The sequence below is a fragment of the Daphnia magna genome, linkage group LG8 (genome assembly GCF_020631705.1).
Source record: "Daphnia magna isolate NIES linkage group LG8, ASM2063170v1.1, whole genome shotgun sequence".
NCBI classification, from domain to species: Eukaryota; Metazoa; Arthropoda; class Branchiopoda; order Diplostraca; family Daphniidae; genus Daphnia; species Daphnia magna.
Genome location: NC_059189.1, coordinates 1,837,876 through 1,858,175, shown reverse-complemented (window position 1 = coordinate 1,858,175; position 20,300 = coordinate 1,837,876). Strand labels below are relative to the sequence as shown.

General features: G+C 42.3%; 2 protein-coding genes across 3 annotated transcripts in view; both read left to right on the top strand.

The window, feature by feature from the left end:
* LOC116929342 (triple functional domain protein) overlaps positions 1-15,232 on the top strand; it is a 37,712-nt gene extending 22,480 nt beyond the window's left edge. Inside the window, exons 33-45 of one of the 2 annotated variants that reach the window (XM_045177836.1) lie at positions 2,288-2,354; positions 2,881-3,067; positions 3,983-4,124; positions 4,256-4,392; positions 6,118-6,201; positions 8,462-8,608; positions 8,765-8,976; positions 9,050-9,209; positions 9,331-9,404; positions 9,699-9,939; positions 10,138-10,332; positions 10,412-10,734; positions 14,376-15,232. In XM_045177836.1, the coding sequence (XP_045033771.1) occupies positions 2,288-2,354; positions 2,881-3,067; positions 3,983-4,124; positions 4,256-4,392; positions 6,118-6,201; positions 8,462-8,608; positions 8,765-8,976; positions 9,050-9,209; positions 9,331-9,404; positions 9,699-9,939; positions 10,138-10,332; positions 10,412-10,734; positions 14,376-14,874 (2,468 nt within the window). In that variant the 3' untranslated portion in view covers positions 14,875-15,232. The remainder of the gene's footprint in view (positions 1-2,287; positions 2,355-2,880; positions 3,068-3,982; positions 4,125-4,255; positions 4,393-6,117; positions 6,202-8,461; positions 8,609-8,764; positions 8,977-9,049; positions 9,210-9,330; positions 9,405-9,698; positions 9,940-10,137; positions 10,333-10,411; positions 10,735-14,375) is intronic. The other variant, XM_045177837.1, reaches the window with a different exon arrangement.
* A 1,190-nt stretch (positions 15,233-16,422) lies between these two features.
* On the top strand, positions 16,423-20,285 carry LOC116929345 (ankyrin repeat domain-containing protein 11). Its single transcript, XM_032936536.2, has 9 exons — positions 16,423-16,893; positions 16,961-17,092; positions 17,151-17,399; positions 18,055-18,315; positions 18,383-18,563; positions 18,631-18,920; positions 18,997-19,460; positions 19,518-19,769; positions 19,846-20,285. The coding sequence occupies exons 1-9, from the start codon at positions 16,596-16,598 to the stop codon at positions 20,029-20,031; spliced, it is 2,313 nt and encodes a 770-aa protein (XP_032792427.2). The 5' UTR covers positions 16,423-16,595; the 3' UTR covers positions 20,032-20,285.
* Positions 20,286-20,300: the final 15 nt, after the last annotated feature.

Genomic DNA, 20,300 nt, shown 5'->3' with positions numbered 1-20,300 from the left:
CACTTTGACATGATTCAGCGAGAACAAGAGAAAGAAGAAGGTCGAAAGAAAAGTTAAAATTAAACCATTTTTTTTTTTTGTTCTTTTTTTTTTTTGTTGGCGCCGACGTCGATTTTTTTCTCTTCTCTTTTTTTTCGGGAAGGGAGAATAGGTGTGGGAGGGAAATGGCATCGCAAAGTTGACACACCCACACCGTCAAGAAGAAGAAAAAATAAAAAGCCACTTGATTTTCGGGAATTGAAGAGAGGGCGAGGTTGGAGGAAGGCCCCCTGTCACGTTATCCTTTTGATCGAGTTGTGTGTGTGTCCGTTATGTGATCTGACGACGACTTGTCGTCGCCCAAGGAGCAATCGCTTCTTCTCTTACAGACCCGACTCACGAACGAATCGATAAAATGCATCCCGTTGCCTGCCGCCTCGCGTCGTTGCCTCCTCCCCCGTTTCCCAGCGCACACAAAATCCCCTTTGCGCTCGTTCGAAACGCCTTTGACATTCTTGCGGACGCGCACATCCCTCCAATGGATTCCATTTCCAAAATGGGACATTTTTCGACACTTCCACACACAATTGATTCCGTTGATAGGATGACGACCAACATTTGCATAGGATTATTGTGTGTTTATTTTTCCCAATTGGGCGTCTAAAATGCCAATGGCCATTTGGCGAGAGGCCTATTAACATTCTTTGATCCTATTTCAGATTTTATTTTTTATTTTTTTAATTATTATTACCGTAGTTTTCTTTTTTAATAGTTTCCGCTTGTTTTAAGAAGGGTCGATTGTAAGACGATTGGAACATTTCCGCACGGGGTTCTTGCCGTAGTATTTTTTTTTTTTCCCCCGTGATTTCACGAACGGGGAATTTCTAGCACAAAAAAAAGAAGACCCCCCCCCCCGTGATAGTTTCGGTGAAGAGAGAGAATTGCGTATCTCTTAACTTGGCCCCTGCGGGAGCAAACTGCCGACAGCGTGTTTTGTTGTGCAATGATGATGTCGTTGTTGCGACCCAAAGAGTCACGACCTTCTTCACTTGTCTCGAACTCACGCCGACCTCTTTCAATTGTTTGCCTTCGTCTTCGCCGGGGCCTTTCCTCTCCCGTTAGGAATTTTTTCTTTCGCTCTATACACAACAGCCCCCTCCCTTCCCTCTCCAAAATAATAATACGCACGTCATGTGAAATGAGGAATTCTTGAGTGGGCCGTTTCGTGTGATCTGTCGAACGCACAGGCAACTGTCGCGTTTGCTCATACCACCAAAAATAGTCAACAAAAGCATATTTCCGATGATTTGGATTTCTCACGTAGACGCACAGAGTAGATCCTCGTTTGCGGTCCGCGGGACTGAGATTGCGTCATCTGTTTCGACGCTGACGTTACAAAGGTCGTGTACAGAAGATGTGCAATTACGTCAAACGTTGACGTTTGGATAAGAGAACAAAAAAATACCAGAGCGAGGAGGATCTTTGATTTTTTAAAAACCAAAACAAACTCAGATAAGTCAGGAAACAGAGGGGAAAGAAACAACAGCCCCTGTAGGGGGGGGCACGGTGTTTGGTCGTGGCGTTTTATTTTTGGGCTCGTTTCCAACAAAATGACGAATCTCACGGCAACGGGAGATGCAGGGAGAGAGTAGATGGGATATCCGGCCTGAATTATGATCGTCGCCAACCGCAATTCAGGCTAGAGGAGGAGAACTGAAATCCGAAACAGAAACCTCAACTCGAGATAGAAATGAAATGACTTCATTTTTGTTTTGTTTTGTTTTGTTTTGCTTCATTTGTCAGCTCCATTTTGTATTTTCTCGACGTGATCGGACCAACTGATAAAAATGGGCGAAATGTATAAAGTAAGAGAACTGAGGCGGCAACGCTTCGTTATCGTCGTCAGTTGCGCGGAAGAGTCAAAAGTCCACGCACAACAGTTGAGTGTGTCAGTCACGGCCAAAAAAAAAAAAAAAATGGGCGGACGAAGGCAATCATCGCCAGGTGATAGCGACGTGTTGGCTTATCAGTCGAAATCTAATCGTTCGGACGTTGCTAGTCGGCCTACGATTTTGTCCTCTCGCATCCGTCATTGGTACGCGATGCAAACCGATCGTTTGCGTCGCTCCGACGCCATCCGTTTGAACCCTCCTCCGCATTCCAGTGGGTTTTTCCTTTCTTCCCCTCCCCTAGTGTTTTTAATAGTTCATTTCGCCATGAGCCAGTGACATCGATGTACCTTCATTGTTTTCTTCTTAATTCGCCTTATCTGATCTGATGCATTTGTCTCTTTGGTTTGTGAACGCAGAAAATCACGATGGTGCTCCGGCCGCCACGGCCACGTCGCCCTTAAGTAAACGCAAAGTATTTGGCGGGTGAGTTGTCACTTTCTTTTTTTTTTTTTTTTTTCCTTAAAAAACCTGCCGAAAAAATAAATAAAAAAGCTCCCAGGGAGAGAGAGAGAGAGAGATAAGTAAGTGATTTAGAGAGAGTGTGTATGTGAGTAGAAAAGCCAAATAAACGAAGGCCAAGGGAAGACGTTAAACAAGTTCTTGGTTTGTTTGATTTGACGCCACGCACACGCTCTTGTCTGCCTTCCAATGGCGGCCAAATTAGAAAATGTGCAAGACAAAAAGAAAAAAAGAGAAAAGAAAATGCGTTTGTGTGCTATCCTCCTCGACCCCCATATGGTGGCAGCTTGTTGTGAGGCGGAGTCATCGTCTCAAGCGACTTTGCATGTCATGCTTCTTTTATTTCCAGAGTTTCTTTTGTTAAATCAAGCGTCGCTTATCACGTTAGCCTCAGCTATCAACTGGCAATCGCTTTTTTCTCATAAGAGACTCGTTGGTTTTGTTTTTCTCTTTCTGTTGATTTCTTTCATTTTGTGCGTGCCCCGAATAGACGCAAATGGGGACTGCCCGGCTTCCGCAAATCCAGCCAAGGCAAACTGGGAGAGCCGGTTGCCACTAACAGCAGTAATTCGGTTACACCACTGTCGGTCTCGTCGAGCAGCAACAACAACAGCAGCAGCTCCAACAATCGACTTCCTCCGCCCTTCCGCAAGACGCAGAGCGACAGGAAATTCAAGGTGAGAAAGAAAATGAAAATGTTTTTTATTTGATTTTGTTTGTTTTACAGGCCATCCCAAAGAGCAAGGGGAAGGATCCATCTAATTGATAAACACGTGCCATTAGCAGAGCCGGTTAGAATTGAAGGGGTTGCATAAATAGATAACTAGACGAGTAAGAATAGGACACAGAAAAAGAAGAGAGTCTCTCCTATAACCCCATTTTCCTTTTTCCCATTACCTAGGGGAGAAAAAGATATGTCTCATCCGTCTTATTCATTCTTCATTCTCTCATTTTTTCTTTTCTTTATTCCATCCGCCAACAAACTTCCATCCGTCTGATATTGCTTTTCTTTTTTATTCCCCCCCCCCTTTTCTTAATGGCTTTGTTGAATTGCGTCCCCAGTAGTCCTCTCTGTGTTTGCTAGTTCTTTCAGTTCTCTGCTTTCCCCTTCTATTCTTCATTTGGTTTCGCGATCCTTTCAGATATGTTGCTCCTCCTACTCTCCTTAGTCTTCGATAACATAGAAATATTGCGCACCAAGTTGTGGGGGGGGACAAGGGATTTAAGTTGTGTAACTCGTAGAAATCTCATTTTTTGCGGCCCGAAATTCGACGTTTCCTTGTCCAGAATCCTATTGGCATTGGAAATCCCACGCGAAATTCCACATGGCATAAACCTATTTGGGTCTTGATCCGACAGTTGATGAAAAGCAAACAACAAATCGAAAGAGAAAGAGGAAAGAAGAAAAAGATGGGCTAGCGAAGACTTGATCTGATCGTTCGCATCCGTCTTGATACGGAATCAAAAGAGAACGTCTGGCGAGAGATAAGCAGCACTCGAGATGAATCTCAAATTCCATTTTCCAAGCAAGAACGAGAACGAAACTGACTGTGTGTGTTTGTTTGGGCCTATTGTTTCCTTATCGTTTACAGCTGCCGGCCAGGACGATTGGTGAGATGGGGAATAAAGAGAGCGTCGAATTCATCACGACAAGCGGATCGGGTCCAGGAACAGCTGTCGGTGATCCCAGCAAGGCCGTCATGAGGACGTCGCTCTCCATGGAACCAACTCCAGGTCGGGTGTTGACTTGACAGCAGTTAGACAACGTTGTTGTTATTGTTGTCGCTGACGATTGCGTTGTCGGTGATCCGTCTCGGCACACCGAAATTGTTCATTCGTAATTCGGATTGGTTGGGCTATTTCAGGTACGAATGACGAAGAAGAAGTCGACGTCGAATTGCCTCCGCCGATGCCGCTAGTCAGTACGGCCACGTCGGTCGGCCAGCAGCACAACAGCTCGGACAACAGTTCAGCCACGCCTTTGGCCAGCCTCCACAGTCAGGTAAAAAAAAAACAAAGATTACGTTTTGTTTTTGTTTGATTTTTTGGGGGGTTTTGGTGGGTCATCGCTGCCCACCCACACATTTCCGTCGTTCTTTGTTTTGTTTTGGTTTTTTCAGCCGGAGTTTCTGATGATACGTTTTGTTGTGTGGTTGATATGCGTGGGTCTGTGGGCCAGTGGCATTCGTTTGAAAAACACATCGGCAACCCTCGCAATAGTTTGATCGATTTTACGACAGCCAATCCCTACCAAAATTGTAGTCGTTTATCCATTGACTGTTGTCAAATCAAGAGAAACCCTCTAGACGTTGTCCTGTCCAGCAGGTTTTTTTTTTTCTACTGGTCGAGTAGAAAATGACAGTACGAAGGGGAAATTAAAAAAAAAAAAAGAAGAACATCCAAAGTCAGAAAGGCGGAAGTTTATCGATTTTCCCCGCTATTCCACGGAATTGATTTGAAAATTGAAGGAGCAAGGCGTTATTTGCTTTATTTTGGGCGAGGTGGACTGTGGCAAGTCCCCGAAAATATGACGACTGTTCCAGCATGCAATACGCAATTGACGTGGCAGCGAAAGAAAAGATTTAAAAAAAAGAAGAAATTTCTCATTTGCTTTCCTTGTTTCACGCCATCTTTCGTCATCTTTTCATTTGGCCTTTTTTGTTTCGTTTATATAAATATGTATCTTATCTTCCATGAAAAGGAGCAAAAGTGTACCACTACGTCTGATTACTTTTCTTCGCTGTTTTGGTCCGTTTTTTCTTTCTTTTTTTTTTTTCTTTTTTCTTTCTCTCTCTCATTTTGTATCCTCCGTCGCTCGCTGTCGTCGGGCTCGCCCATCTCGCGTCAACTGTGGAGCGAGAGACGCTTCAGAGAATATCGCAAAGTACAGCAGCAGAGGGCGCTAGACAAGAGGGCAGGCTATCGATTTTGCCGAGCAAAACGGAAGGAGAGCAAAGAGAAATGTATAGAATACAGAGAAGGATGGAGGGGAAATAACTCGATCTAAGTAGAGAACTGCTGTGAAATGCCAACGCTCTTCCTTTAACTCGATCATTTCAACAGTGCGGATTCATCGTATCATCGGCCTTTTTCCTTGTTTTTTTCTTTCCTTTTCTTTCGCGGGATGACAAGAATTTAAGAAAATAAAAAAGGGAAAGAAACGATCATTCGATTTTGTGGTTCGGAATGCAAGGCATTTCCGATATCCGGTTTAGCAAATCCAATCCGCAAATCATCGCCAAACCCTTAAAAAAAAGAATGCGATGTACAAATCGACTGTCGTTTGATTTTCAAAGTGTATATCGATACTGTGAGGGGGGAAGGGGTTGAAAGCTGCAAGCCGACGCACCCACGCCTCTCATTTGCATTTTAGATCCGTCATTATTTTTTAATTTCACGTTAATCACGCATTCGCCCCGCCGCCCTTTGCATTTGTCTGACGTCATTGTAATTAGTGCTGTCGTTTGGGTGTCTCTCGGAGCTCTTGTATCGTTTTCTTTTTTGTTTTTTTGCTGTTTTCTTCCGCCGTTGGGTTTTCAGGTGGAATGAGGAGGTGTTAGAAACTCGGTACGATCCGCCTTCTCCCCCTCATATTAAATATTTGAAAGAACAAAAAAAGTCGCGTGTTCGTTTCGTTGGACTCGTCTAATTATTGCGTCTGTTGTAAATGCAACTGTGTGTCTGATTGTGTGCGTGTGTGTGTGTGTCGCCTTTCCGGTTGGCTCAGGTTCCTAGCGGTGTCGTCGATAGTGTCGTCGGCGGTAATCATCATTTGGTGACGGAAATCGAAGATCTCGTCCGAGAGAAAATGGTTCGTTCAATTCTTATTGTGTCCACTTTGTTTTGTTTTCTCTTCGTTTTCCCTTCTCCGCAATTTCGGTGCGGATTGCTGCTCGCCGTTCTTTGTTCTTATCAGCGCATCTTGACTTTTGTTGAGCATGGCCCTTATTTAACTAGGGAAATTTTGCGATAACGTTTGGTTGATTTCACAATTCCGTGTTTTCCTTTTATCTCCCCTGTTTGTTTTTTTATTTTTATTTTCATTTTTATTTTTGGTTTTGTTTATTGGTTAACTTGGGTTTTTAAAAAAAGAAAAGGAGTCGACATTCTCTTTAAACCCTTCGTCAGCGGACATTTATACTTCAACCCGAGTGGTTATTTACGCGAACTATACTTGCAGGCCGGTTCTATTCTTGGCAGATTTCGTTTAAAAAAATTTAAAAAATATATTTTAATATTATTTTATATATATATATATATATTTTTTAAACGTTTCTCTACCACGTCATTTGTTTTTGTGAGTTTTGGTTGCCTTGCCAGGTTCGGCGGGGCATCACCAGCGCGATGTCCCGTTTGATTTGGTACAAGGTGTGTGTTGTTTATACGTGTAAAGCGAAAACCCCACATGTTTTCATCCATCGCGGGCAGAGTCTTTCCTAACCAATATGGCTTTGGGGTTTTCTTCGAGTTCTTCTATAGCAACCGATGAAGCTGCCCCCCCCCCATCTCTTTCGATTCAGGAACACACGTAATCTCGTGTGTGTGCGTGTTTGTGTCTGCGCGTGTGTGTGTATAAATAGATAAAAAAACAAGGATAGAGAGACGAGCGTAAACGCTCAATCCACCCCGTTGACGGTTGCCGAAGTGAGCAAAAGTCGCTGAAGAACTTGATGGGATTTCGTCGTTCTGCATTTGTTTTTGTTTGGCCAATGTCGGGAATTGCAAAGAATCAACACAGGGACGCTCGTTTTTGTTTTGAAGGGGGGGAGTAGGTGATAACACACATACACACACACACGAATAAATGCGTGGACGCCTTTTATTTTTTTTTCTTCTTCTTTTGTTTCGTGTCGACTCGCATTGAATTTTCATCCTGTCGCAAACCATCGGCATTTATTTTGTTTTTTAAAATGATTGTTATTGGGACTAGACTTTCATCCGGTACGACCTGCCCCGTCGATCCATCACCCGTTAGGAATTCTCAATTGCGCCCAGGATCTCCGTGTTTTGTTTTGAATGTTTACAATCTTCTTTTTTTTCTTTTCTTTCTGTGAAATCTGCAAACAAAAAAAAAGGGAAAACTGTTTAGAAATTCACGTCGACTATCGCAACGTGTTTCTATTTCCTTTTCACGACGAAACGCCTTGAAGATTAGTCGGGAAGTTGCGTGACGAATAGCGTTCATTTATTTCAAATGAAAACAAACGAAAACATTCAAATTCCCTTGGCAGTTGAAGTGGAAAACAAAAATGGCCTCTCAAAAACTGAATTCTAAAGTGAAAGTTTTGTTGTTTTTGTTTTTCCCCCGCCGCGAATAGGCCGAATTCTATACACGAGTCGCAGTTTAAAATGTCCCTTTTTGTGTGTGTGTGTGTTTCCCCCTTTTCCTTCGTTTTGTGCATGACAATTTTGCATGGCAATTCGTGCATGTCTTGTGACGGTTGAATAGTAATCACCGTAGTTTGTGCTCGCCAGTTAAACAAGGGCGGGTCCTGTCAGTTGAATCTTCCGCCCTCCGAAACTGATGACGATGATCGCTCCCGCCGTTCGTATGTTCGTGCTTATTCGGGACTCAACTCGAATTGCATAAAGTTTGCGTTATTCTTTTATTGTTGGCGCTTGAATGTGTTTTGTCGTGAATGATGTTGACGGATATTGCTGCGGGCTACCAACCGAATCCGTATCGATCGGCTGATGTTTGGCTACCAAATAACTCGCTTCAATTGACTTGTACATGTTTAAAAACGTTGTTTTCATTTTTGTTTTGGTGGGGGGAGGGAAGAAAAAAATGGGCGTGGCATTTGACGTGACTAGAATCGTTAGATCTAGTCAGTCATTTCTCCCATCGGGGATGTGTTCAAGCGTCTTAACTTGCATACACAGTGTAGTACAATTGTTTTTGTAAATATTTGCCCAGATCAACTGTGCAAATAGGAATGTTGAGTGGGACTACTTTGCATCCGTTCCACGAGACCTCCTTCAATGTGAATGCTCTATGAATAATTTATTTTTCTTTATTTCTTTATTTCGCACGTTACCGGGGAATAATAAAAAAAAAAAACAACGTATAGGAGCATCACAGCGAGAACGTACTAGGACTTGGCTCGCAAGGAATGTGCTCGCTAGACGAGCAAGAACACGGTTTGCGCAACATTCAGCTCGGCATCAGTTCAGACGATGTCGAATCCATTCTGCGCAAACGACAATACGTCCTGCAGGTATGATTGAGCTGATATTTCTACTCCACCGCTCCTCCCCATTTTTTTTTTTTTTTATCGAACCGAATCGTGCTGCTGACAAAGCAAAAAAGGGAATCCTTGTCCCCTTTATTTCTTTGACGTTGAAAATCCTTTTGATTGGGTTCGTTGGAACAGGAACTGGTGGAAACAGAGAGAGACTACGTCCGTGATCTTGGCCAGATTGTCGATGGTTACATGGCCATGATGAGTCTCGGTATCAACGGAGGGCATTCTGCCAACGTCAGCGATCCTTGCAGTTTGCCGCCGCCCGTACCCGACGATCTCAGAGAGGGCAAGGACAAGATCATTTTTGGCAACATCGAAGCCATTTACAACTGGCACAACGAGTAGGTTTATCGTCCTTAATAAAGAAGAAAATGATGATTTAGTGAAGCTAATGAAATCACGATTGAAAACCAGGGTCTTTCTGCAAGCCATTGAGAAATGCGGCGAGAATGTGAGCGAGTTAGGGCCTTTGTTCAAACGCTCCGAGCGCAAGCTGCACATGTACATCGTCTATTGTCAAAACAAAGCCAAATCCGAGTACATTGTCTCGGAGCACATTGATACATACTTTGAAGTAAGTCGGCACATCGTTCAGCACCTACTCTTCATCATCGATAAATTGATTGATTTTGTTTGGATTTTTGATTTGTTTTCGGTTTTCTTCCTGTTATTCTCGTCGCCTTGTGGTGCATTAGGAGCTGAGACAGCGACTCGGCCACCGTCTGACTATCTGTGATCTCCTCATCAAACCTATTCAAAGGATTACCAAGTAAGGCATCGTGACCCCCCGCATAGTTTCTTCCTTCTTTTTCAGTCCTCGTACCCAATGTGCGGTTATTGCGCTTACCTTCGAAGTTGTTTCTGTTTTTTTTTTTTTTTGGTTTTTGTTTTGTTTCTTTTCCCCGTCTCTTTCTCGTGCGACTATAACGACGATAAGAACGAGCATAGTAGTAGTAAGTGCCGTGTTTGGAAACGCCAGGTGCAATTCATCAATCTGTTCTTTTCTTTTCTCTTTTTTTTTTTTTGGTATTTATTTATTTATTTTTTCTTCTTGCCCTTGTAGATATCAGCTGCTGCTGCAAAAATTGGTCGACTACAGTGAGAAAGGGCTAGACATTCTTTCTCGGCGGAGTAGTGACGACGATGTTAGCGCCAATGCCGCCGCTGCCGCCACAAACACGGACGACCTGCGCATCTCGCTCCAAGATGAGGTGGGCACGCTGTCGCGGGCTCTCCGCATCATGACCGTCGTACCTAAAATGGCCAACGATATGATGATGGTTGGAAGACTTCAGGGTTTTGACGTAAGAATTTCATTTGATTCCTTTTTGCGGTTGGTTACAAACCCAAAGAGACTCGGCAGGCTCATTCATCTCTTTTGCTTTTATGTCTTTCCCCCCTCGTGTTTTCTTTTGTTTTTTGTTTTTTTTTTTCTCTCCGTGTCTCACGTCCGTCTTTTCTACCGCCGCCGCCGTCGTTCCAACGACCACACGACCCAACAGGGCAAGATAACCGCCCAAGGCAAATTGTTGCTGCACGGTCAACTTTACTGCAGCACGGAGCTGAGCAAAGTGCCGTCCAAAGAGTTCAAGGAGCTGCAAGTCTTTCTCTTCGAACAGGCCGTCATCTTCAGCGAAGTCGTGGGCAAGCGGACGCAATTTGGCCAGCCCGTCTTCATTTACAAAGCTCACATCCAGGTGAACACCTTGATAATCAAACTGAATGATCTCTGCATTGCTGCATCGCTAACATTTTTTTTTTTTTTTTTTCATTCAGATGAACAAGATGTCGCTGGATGAGAAATTTGAAGTGGGCGAGGCTGGTGAGTCGCTCAAGTTTTTAGTCAAATCAACGGATCCGAGACATACGAGCACCGGTGGCAGTGGATCGGGTGCCTCCTCCAGTGGTGCTCATTGCGCTTTTGTCTGTTACGCGCCGAACCCTGAGGCCACCAACGAGTGGGTTGAGACCATCAAACAGATCCTTCAATCGCAACGTGATTTCCTCAAAGCCATCCAGTCACCCATCAAGTACCAGAACGAACAGCAGAGGCTGAGCGGAGCTGGCGGTGCCGCCGGAAGTCTGGCCAGCCAGCACTTGTAAGTGTATCGCCGTGCGGTGATGAAACGCCATCTCTCGCAACAAACCAAAACACATAAATATTACCCAAAAATACTTTCACACACTCCAACCGACAACAACATCGCAGCAAAACAAAAAAAATGGTCTTGCTGTTGCTGTCTCATTAACCTGAAATAGTTCCTCGGAGCGTATTTAGTACGCGATCCGCATATTATTTTTTTTTTAAGGACTTGGCAAAAAAAAAAAAAAACAACAAATTGTAACATAACAACAGCAAAAACGTTTGGCCAGCTTCTTGTTTTTTTTTCGCCGTCTCTCTTTCTCCATTATCCATACACACTTCCTCGGTCTTCGGCTGTAGCAGGAATTATCTACTTAATCGTTATAACCCTTCGGTTTGGAGACTTTCTGTGTTCATTACTTCTCATTTCGAATAACAATTTTTCCTTTTTTTTTTTTATTATTATTATTATTATTTTTCTTTCACTTTCACTGTATTTGGGATGGATGGTTTTCTCTTGCCGTATTACCACCTCCACCCAAACCTGTACTTCCATGAACCGATTTGTTTGGCTTCGAGTTGCGCAATTTCCTTTTTTTTTTTTTCTTTGATTCTGAAAAAAAAAAGAGGTTAAGTTAAGAAAAATACTTAAGGGCTAAAAAGGAGACGGTCGGGGGGGAAAGAAATTCCGGCACACATTCTTTTTTAATCTGCTCTTTTTCGAGAACGTGTGTTTAAAAAATGTCGTTGCGTTCCGTTTGCGCATGGGTCTATTGAGTGTGTTTGAACCTTCCACTCCCCCCCACACACACACACACAAAATAATTGTTTTCCCTTGTCGAAATCAGCTCGGCCAATATGTAATCGCTTAGAAAGCAATTGGCAATTCAATATTCAAATGAAGGTTATCTGGACAGACACACCCACAAACAACAAATGGGGGAAACAAAACAAACTAGTTCATCCAAAATTTTTTTTTTTTTTAAGATTTTTCTTAAGCTTCCATTGTTCACGTTTTAAAGCGAAATTCTACCGTCTCCTTAACCTTACAGGAATTAGAACGCTGTAACGACGTAAAGGTAGATATTGCCCCTCTGTTCGGTGTATTGTGTGTATATATCGTATAATTTTTTATATTATATTGAAAAACGAATTTTCATTTCCTCTTTTCTCCCATCCATCTGTTGTTTCCACTTTTTAACACATTTCTTTCCCAAACTCCTAGCTGGTATCTTGACTGGGTTTTGAAGAAGAAAAAAAAAAAGAAAAAGAAAAGGCGTGGTGGTTCTCTTTATTGTACACATATTTGATACGCTAATGGTACAAGGATTAAAAAAAAAAAGGGGGCTACTTAAAGATTGGAAGATAACACAGATAAAATAATAAGAAATCTTCATTTAATTTGAAAAAGAAAAAAAAAATCGATGTACAATGTATCAACACTGTATGATAGTATTTGGCTTGGTTCTTATTGATTATGTGGGTTCTTTTTCCTACCCCCCGTTCCCTTAATTCCCTCTTGTTTAATTTTTGGATTAAAAAATTTTTTTTTCAAATACCTTTGGTGGCGAAAAGAAAGGAGAGGAAAAAGACTTGAACTCTGAAATGTTTTCCTTTTTGTTTATTAAAAACTACTTCTCTTTCTCTACGCCGTGTTGTAGTGTTGAAAGACGGAAGCGGATATCCAGTTGACTTTGATGATTATGGTGGAAAAAGATCGCGTTACTAAAACGATGTTTTTTTTTAAATTATTATTATTATTATTCATTTCTGATATTCCCACCGTTCTTACACCTCCCTCCCAACCTACATCTTCTACTCCATTCGGTTGCTCTTGTACAATCACATGTGCTTTTGGGACAACAGAAAAAAAAAAACAACAACAAAAAAAATCAATTTACCATAATACATTCTCAATAACTTTGACGACGCGTGGCAATCAAACAGCGCACACAAAAAATCATTAATTCAATGCTGAAATGGCTTTCCTGGTTCTCTAATTCTATCTATTTTATTGACTCTCTTTATCTAGTAGTTGGTGTATCAGACCTGTTTCTCTCTTAGTGTCTTTCTTAACCCATTAACAAGTCACATTCAACGCCCCTATATGCAAAACCACGTAACTCTTAATTAACAGAAGAAGATTCTCTTTTTCAAACATTGACGGCCCGGCTAACAACCATCGCCATTTATCGTGTCTGGAACGATCGGTCAGCTAAGTATAAACGCTTGGTTTGTATACACATTGAAAAATCGGCCAGTGCAGATTGCTGGAAAGGGACCAATGGCCGTCTTGTAATCGACAAACGGCCCGACGCAATAGAATTTCCCCGTAAACACCTTATGTCCTTTTTTTTTGTGTTGTGTACCCTTAAGATATTGCATTGATAAAACGGTGTAAGTAGATGGTAGTCGCCAGTGGGTCTTTTTGATGTCTAACGGGTTTAAGCCAAAGCTCTTTTACTAAAGCTGCGAGGGTTTACATGTCACGTTCCAAAATAGTACCGCAAGATGTAAGCTCTTTCATTCGATCCCCTTTTTTTGTCCCCGTCTGTGTTACTTATTCAATTCGCCATTGATCCATCGTAGATTCAGAACCCGTCGCAAGTCGTAGGCGGTTAATAGTTTTTGCCTTTAAAAAAATGAACTAACCCTGGTCGAATCTCTTTTTTTTTTCCCCCACAAAGTTTAATCAGAGGAGATAAAAACAAAAAAAAAAACAGGTAGGCAGTGGTCAATAACGGGGAAAGGGTGACATTATGGTTCTCTTTTACTGCAAGTATTGATCGTTGGGCAGCGCAAACACGCGCCATGGTTTTCTTACTTTGCTGGTCGTGCACAATCGACTTGTAACGGGGGGTTTGGCGCAAGGGAGCAGTTGGAACGAGGATGAAAATTCCGTCGATCCACTGACGGATCGTCCAGTCAGGCCAGTGTTATTCGACGGAAATCAATAATTTTTTTTTTTTTCCCCCCTCAGCCAAATCATCTTCTCGTCTGGCTTGGCTGGAGAGATAGAGAAGCTCGTCGCCCATCCATCTCCTCCTTTACCACTCACTGGAAGCAATCCAGCTCGTTGTCAACACTGGCCAAAAAAAAATAAAAAAAATAAAGAGTATACACACAGTATGGGTGGGTATAAATGCGGTTCGCATCCATCAACGGATGTCCGGCGTAAAATACAATCACAAATAAATAGAGTCTACTCTTAAAGCGAGAGAGAGCGTGTAGAGGAGACGCTGGCAAAGAGATCGATGGGACTTGCCAGCTAAAGTGTATTACGTTTGGGATGGCGCTTGGAATTATAAGATGGAACGTCAGCATCTTCCATCGTCTTTCCCCCTTCCATCATGTAACGCGTCTTCTTTCAGCAATCTGACACTGCCGTCGTGTAAGGCGATTAAGAGACAACGTCACCCGAATGTGTCCATCGACTACGACACGCTGCAAACCTGCTTTATATGCTTTTGATCCAATCGCGGTCCATTTCTCTTTTGTTCTTAAGCTCATTATAATGGAATTATGTGTTTTGTTTATTCGTGTGCAGTCTGCTTGGCTATAGAAAAAGGGATAGCATGTTTACTTTCGGAAGATAGATATGTTTTTCGATGGTAAAATGTGCATGTGACGTAATTGAAATAATTTCGTATTCTACAGTGATCACTGGCCCAGCTTAACAACAGCGCGGCAACCGTTCAAGAGAGGAGTGTCATTCAACGCGACTGACAATCCTGGCGGAAAATCTATCGAAAGACTGGAGGGAGCGGAAAAGAACGAAGGTGAGAGACGGAAGATATCGGGGACTTCATCGGGTCTTCTGTCTCCGGTGATGCCGCCGGTGACCACCAAACCTAAAAGCAATTCGTTCAGCGTGAAACCACCGCCGCCCCGACGACTCTCCTGGTTCTCAAGTCCGGGCGATGCTTCCCGTCAGAGAGACAGAGAAATCAGGTTGGGTGGCAGAGCAAAAAGTAGAACATTGTCGATCGATCAAGGAAGATCCAGCAGTCGCGATTGCCAGACAGACAAGGAAGATCAATTATTAGAACCGGCTCAACAGCAGCAACAGCACCACTCCCACTTTGCGGTGTTGAATCATCTGCGCAGTTCGTTCAAGCATTACACGAGCAAAAACCGTAATAAAGAGATCGGGTGATATTGCGGCGCCACGTCGTACACAGTTATCACATAAGCTGAAAATAAAATAAAAAATAAATGATAAAATAAATACGCGAATTCAGACGACTTCGTTCGGGAGCTATAGCCCCGAACTAAAACCTTTCGTGTGATAACCGAAACAAAACAAGAATTTTCTCAAGCCATCTTGCCGCTGTGTCATTTTTGTGATTATAAATATTTGTCCTTCGCTAAATGTCCTTTGTTTCGTGAATGCCTCTAAGATTCCATAGTGTCGAACTGTCGACGCTACCGCTATATGCCGCTGCTTACGTTGTACAGGCTGATGGGAGTCCCAAATAGTATTTAATGCAATACATTTTTTTTTCTTCAATAAATATGGTTGGTTTTTTTATTTTTCTTCAATTAAAATTGTAGATTATTTTTTTCCTCGTACGATCTGAGCTGCGAACTGCTATCAACATCGAAATTCGAAGATTCAATATTCATGAACTGGGTTCTGCCCCGCGTAGATCGGGTCGGTTTATTGTTGCTCGAATCGATGAACCCCGATCCAAGAAATTGATCGTCAATATGAGGACAATCGTTCGAACTGATCAAATTTTAATCTTTTAATCGATTGTCAGTAAGCCAATCACACTACTTAATTTATGGTAGTAGCCACCATCTTAAAAGAAAGCGTCGGGTCATCTGGACCAACCTGACTTGAAACTGACCCTCTCCGCCCCACGGGAAAAAAATACATATCTGATCGAACCCGATCGGACGTTTTTCAGGGGTGGGGTGAAGCGATCGCCCCGACGGAGTCATAGATTACATGGTTCAAGTACTCCATGTTAAACGCCTGTAAATAAGCCATGCCCAGAGTCATAGACCCCTGGTTGCTCCACTATGGTTATTTTTCCTCTCAGAAAAGGGGGTACCCTTTTGCGGGGATTACTATAAAAAAAAACGAGGGTTTTGGGTCGGGGCATGGTCGGGGCGTATGAGTGATTTTCCGCCCAGTGGGACTGCCATCTATTGACAAATGAGTTTCTGCGTGGAGTGAAACCACACACCCGCAAGACGCTCCCACCGGGCGGGAAATCACTCTTTCGCCCCGACCGCCCCGACCCAAAATCCCCGTTTTTTTTTATAGTAATCCCCGCAAGAGAGTACCCCTTTTCTGAGAGGGAAAACAGCCATAGTGGAGCAACCAGGGGTCTATGACTCTGCCATGCCCTACGTCATTTTTCACGAACCAGATTTTTTACAGGCTTACCCTAGGCTCACTCCCTTCGACAGTGCTGCACCTTGCGGAAACCTTTGCACTACAATGCAAAACTCTATCCTTTCCCAGTCAAAATCCGCTTGGTGCAGCCCTTTCGGAGGTAGCGAGATTCGCGAAAAGTGACGACGAGCGTATAGAGTCAGACCATCTCATCTATGACTTGTGGCCCCGATCACAGCTCGTCGGGGGCTCGGGGGAGTCGGGGCAAGGGGCCGAGCGTATGCGTAACATCGCTAGTAGGCAGAGGCTTCACAGGGTTTCGGCGGGAAAAGCAGGATGGAGAAGGAACGGAAGATAAAACAAGATATTGTTTTATACAGTGAAATGGGTGAAGTGTCCTGTGAATTTAGTATTATGAATTTTAACAAGTTTAACAACTGAAATATAATGTTATTTGATTTTTTAAGTTACCATATTAAAGTGTGTTGATTTATCCCGATTGCGGTACATCCTTGATTGGAAATTCTGAAATGGATCACAGCTATTCATCTTTTGTGAATAAATCACCTGTCACCAACAGCAGCATGAAGCCTTTGACAGAGAGACAACAAATGGCTTTATTGCTTCAGATGACTTCTGAAGAGAACGCTACACCTACCAGGAAAGGGAAAAGTAATTTTGAGTCTCCATGTTCAGGTCAACGGTCTGTTAATAGAAGAAACGATAGGGGAGAAACACAACTCCATGTGGCTGCCATTCGTGGGGATGTTAACAAAATCAAATCACTGATTTCTGAAGGTGCAGATGTCAATACCGAAGACTATGCAGGTACACACGAGTCTTTCTGTCATCAAAATACATCAATCCCATTATTTACAATCACTCTTTCTATTAGGTTGGACACCTTTGCATGAAGCTGCGAATCGTGGTCTTGTCAGTGTAGCCAGGGAATTGTTAAAAAATGGAGCTAAAGTGAATGTCACTGGGCTTGATGGTGTTACCCCACTCCATGATGCATCAGTTAATGGTATCTAATTATGTTTATAGTTATACTTAACTATTTGTAATCTTCTCATACTTTTTAGGCCATACCAGCATGATAACTCTCCTTTTGCGTTATGGGGCAAATCCGTCTTTAAAAACAGCTTCACAAAAGACTGCATTAGATCTGGCAGGGTCTCCTCAAGTGATTCAAATACTGGCACAAAGCAATCAACAAAAAGAAGGAATGACAGATGAAAATTCACCCGAAGGTGGATCATACTGTCCCACCACCGAGAGTTCCTGGAAAGTCCAGAAACAGAGTAGCAAAAGTCGACGTAATCTGCGGTTGGGTAGGTTTTTATCTAATTCTGTACTTTAAGCCAGCTAATAACTATTTGCTATTTTACAAGTAGCCATTAACTTAAGAAATTTTACAAGCTCAATAGCAAAATACCAACCAATTGAGGACAAAACATATAAAATGCCATACATAATTATCATTTTTCCACTAGTAGCTATATTACAAGAAATCTCTAATATAGCAGTAGAGGCAAACGAACTGAAATATCTCTACAGTGATCACCTTAATCTATACAGATTCAATGCTAACTGCGCATTTGAACAAGATTCATTAACGTCTCTCCGTAGCTTAATTAAGACATTCGTCAAATATAAGATACTGTTACAAGTAGAAGAATTAGGATAGGTAAAAACACGGTTTAAATTATAATTTGAGTTTAGAATATTCAGAAATAGTAATAGATTATAGGTAGTTGTTACACATGATTCAAACTTGGCGCCCTCTATGCCCTCGGGCATATTGTAGCCTAACAAAGATGGCGTGGCTGGCCGAGTAAAATGGCTTTGTTCCTTTCAGAAAATAGATTGAAAAAATTGTGTTAAAACATTGGTTTTAGTAATTTATCGCTGTGATTGCACTAATTGGTTGTTAGGTGTACTCGGCAGACGCTTTTAATTTTTCCAATATCTTTGTTCTTGGCATAGATTGTTTTTCTGCTTCGCAAACTCATGTGATCAGTCGAGACGAAATGGAACCTAGTGTAAATGTGACAACAGAAGAAAGTAAAGACGCAAAACCGTCCACAGAGAGTGAAGTTGTGACAGCAGGTTCATCTGTAAATTGTGAAGAGGCTGTTAAAGAAGAAATTAAGGAAGCAGAAACCACATCTGAAATTCCAGCAAGTCAAAAGAGAACATTGGAAGGAGAAGAGGAAGATGAAGATACAAAAAAGAAACGTAGAAAAGGTACTAGTTAAAGAAAATTTCAGGTTGTTGAGCATTAATAAAAGACTTCTCCTTTTTCTCTTATCAGATGATGTGAAGGAAACCAAACCTCGTGCTGGTTCTAATATCAGGAGTAAAGACAGAAAGAGTCCCAATACCATACAAGCTGATGGTGTCCCAAATGACAGTGATGATGACAAGAAAGAACCTAAAGTACCACCTTTAAAAATAGTTTTGTCTAATTCAAATGAGGTTGACACTAATATAAGGTAATATTTCTAAAACTTATCATCTTTAACTTGTGCATTCCTTTAACATAGTGTATGTGTCTTGTAGGTCCAAAAGTGGAAATGGCCGGGGATCATTAGCCTATGTGGTTTCCACTAGTGATGAAAAGAGTGAGAGTAGTAATGGGGGAAGTGAAAAGAGTGATGATAAAGTCAAAGATTCAATTGACATAGAGAAGAGTGGTAGTACATCTTCAAATGGTGGCAGAGTCACAAGAAGCTCACAAAGAGCTGCTGCCACTGCGGCCCATTCCACTCCAACATCAGGGCAAAATAGTGCCAATCAGTCCCCCACATCAAGCCCCACACAAAATCCAACTAATCAAGCCCCATCACCAGGTATGATTGAATACTCACTATCCCCTTGTACTATTTCAGTTCCTGTGTTATCTAATTGGGGTGTCATAATTATTAGATCCAGGTGAAATGACAAATAATGAGCAGCAACCAGCAGCAACTGTTGTCAAAGCAGATGAAACTAAACCAGAAGAATCACCTGTGGAGGTTCATCCGAGGAAGAGGAAACTTCGTCCTCGTGAACCCGAACCACCCGTTGAAACGGTTGTAGCTGCTACGGCGAATGCAGTCCAACCGCCTCCAGAAAATGTTACGCCTCCGCTGCCGCTCACCAATTGTTATGAAATGTATTTTAGCATCAGGAAACAAATTGAACGGCGCCACCGAAATTTGTTACCTGTTCAGCCTAAACCACCACAGGGTTTCAAAGACTATCTGATGAACCGCTGCACTTACGTGATAGCTGGTAATGCGGCTTCCCGTCTGTCGGTCCCTGTCGTCTCCCCACCCCCGTCACTACCACCACCTATGCGGGATCTGTTCGCAGAGCAAGAAAAAGAAAGATATCGGTTACGAATGCAGGTATGTTCTTTTGTGTGCTATTCCTTGTTGAAATCTAACGTTTAATTTCTTCGCTAGCATTTGATTGAAAAAGAAAAGCTAGTTTTATCCGTAGAACAAGAAATATTACGAGTCCACGGTCGAGCAGCTCGTGCGTTGGCCAACCAATCGCTTCCATTCTCTGTGTGCACGTTGTTGAAGGATCAAGAAGTGTATTCAGCTCTAACTCCTGAGCAAGAAGAGAAAGACCGCAATGCTCGATCGCGTTATAATGGACGTCTATTTCTTTCCTGGCTCCAAGATGTCGATGATAAATGGGAAAAAATCAAGGTTTTTGCACCGTTTTATATTCACCCTATTAATGCATCATGCTAATAGTATTTTTTTTTTTTTTTTCATTGCTTAGGAGTCCATGTTGTTACGTCACCACAATGAAGCAGAATCTCTGCATGCTGTTCAACGTATGGACTGGGAATGGAAAATCAAAGAATTGGGATTATGTGAACCACAGAACAAACCCGTTGTTGATGAACTTCACGTTCCCATGGTGAACGTGTCGGACGATTTTGATTTCAATTATAACAGTAACTAATCGTTCGGACGCAATTTGTTTCGTATCGATAGAATTCAAACGACACTGATTAAAATTTGGGATGTGTCCCAATTGTTGTTATTCGAAGGGGCAATGCTGCCGTCGACGTTTTTGCCTGATCGCTTGCTTATTCATATCTATGGATTTAAACACAGTTTTATAATACTTGTGTGCTGATGCCATTAATATTGACGTTTACAGTTGTACAGGGTGAAATGAACATACTGGAAATAAAACTTTGTTTTCAATTTGAATTTTATCTGTGAAGA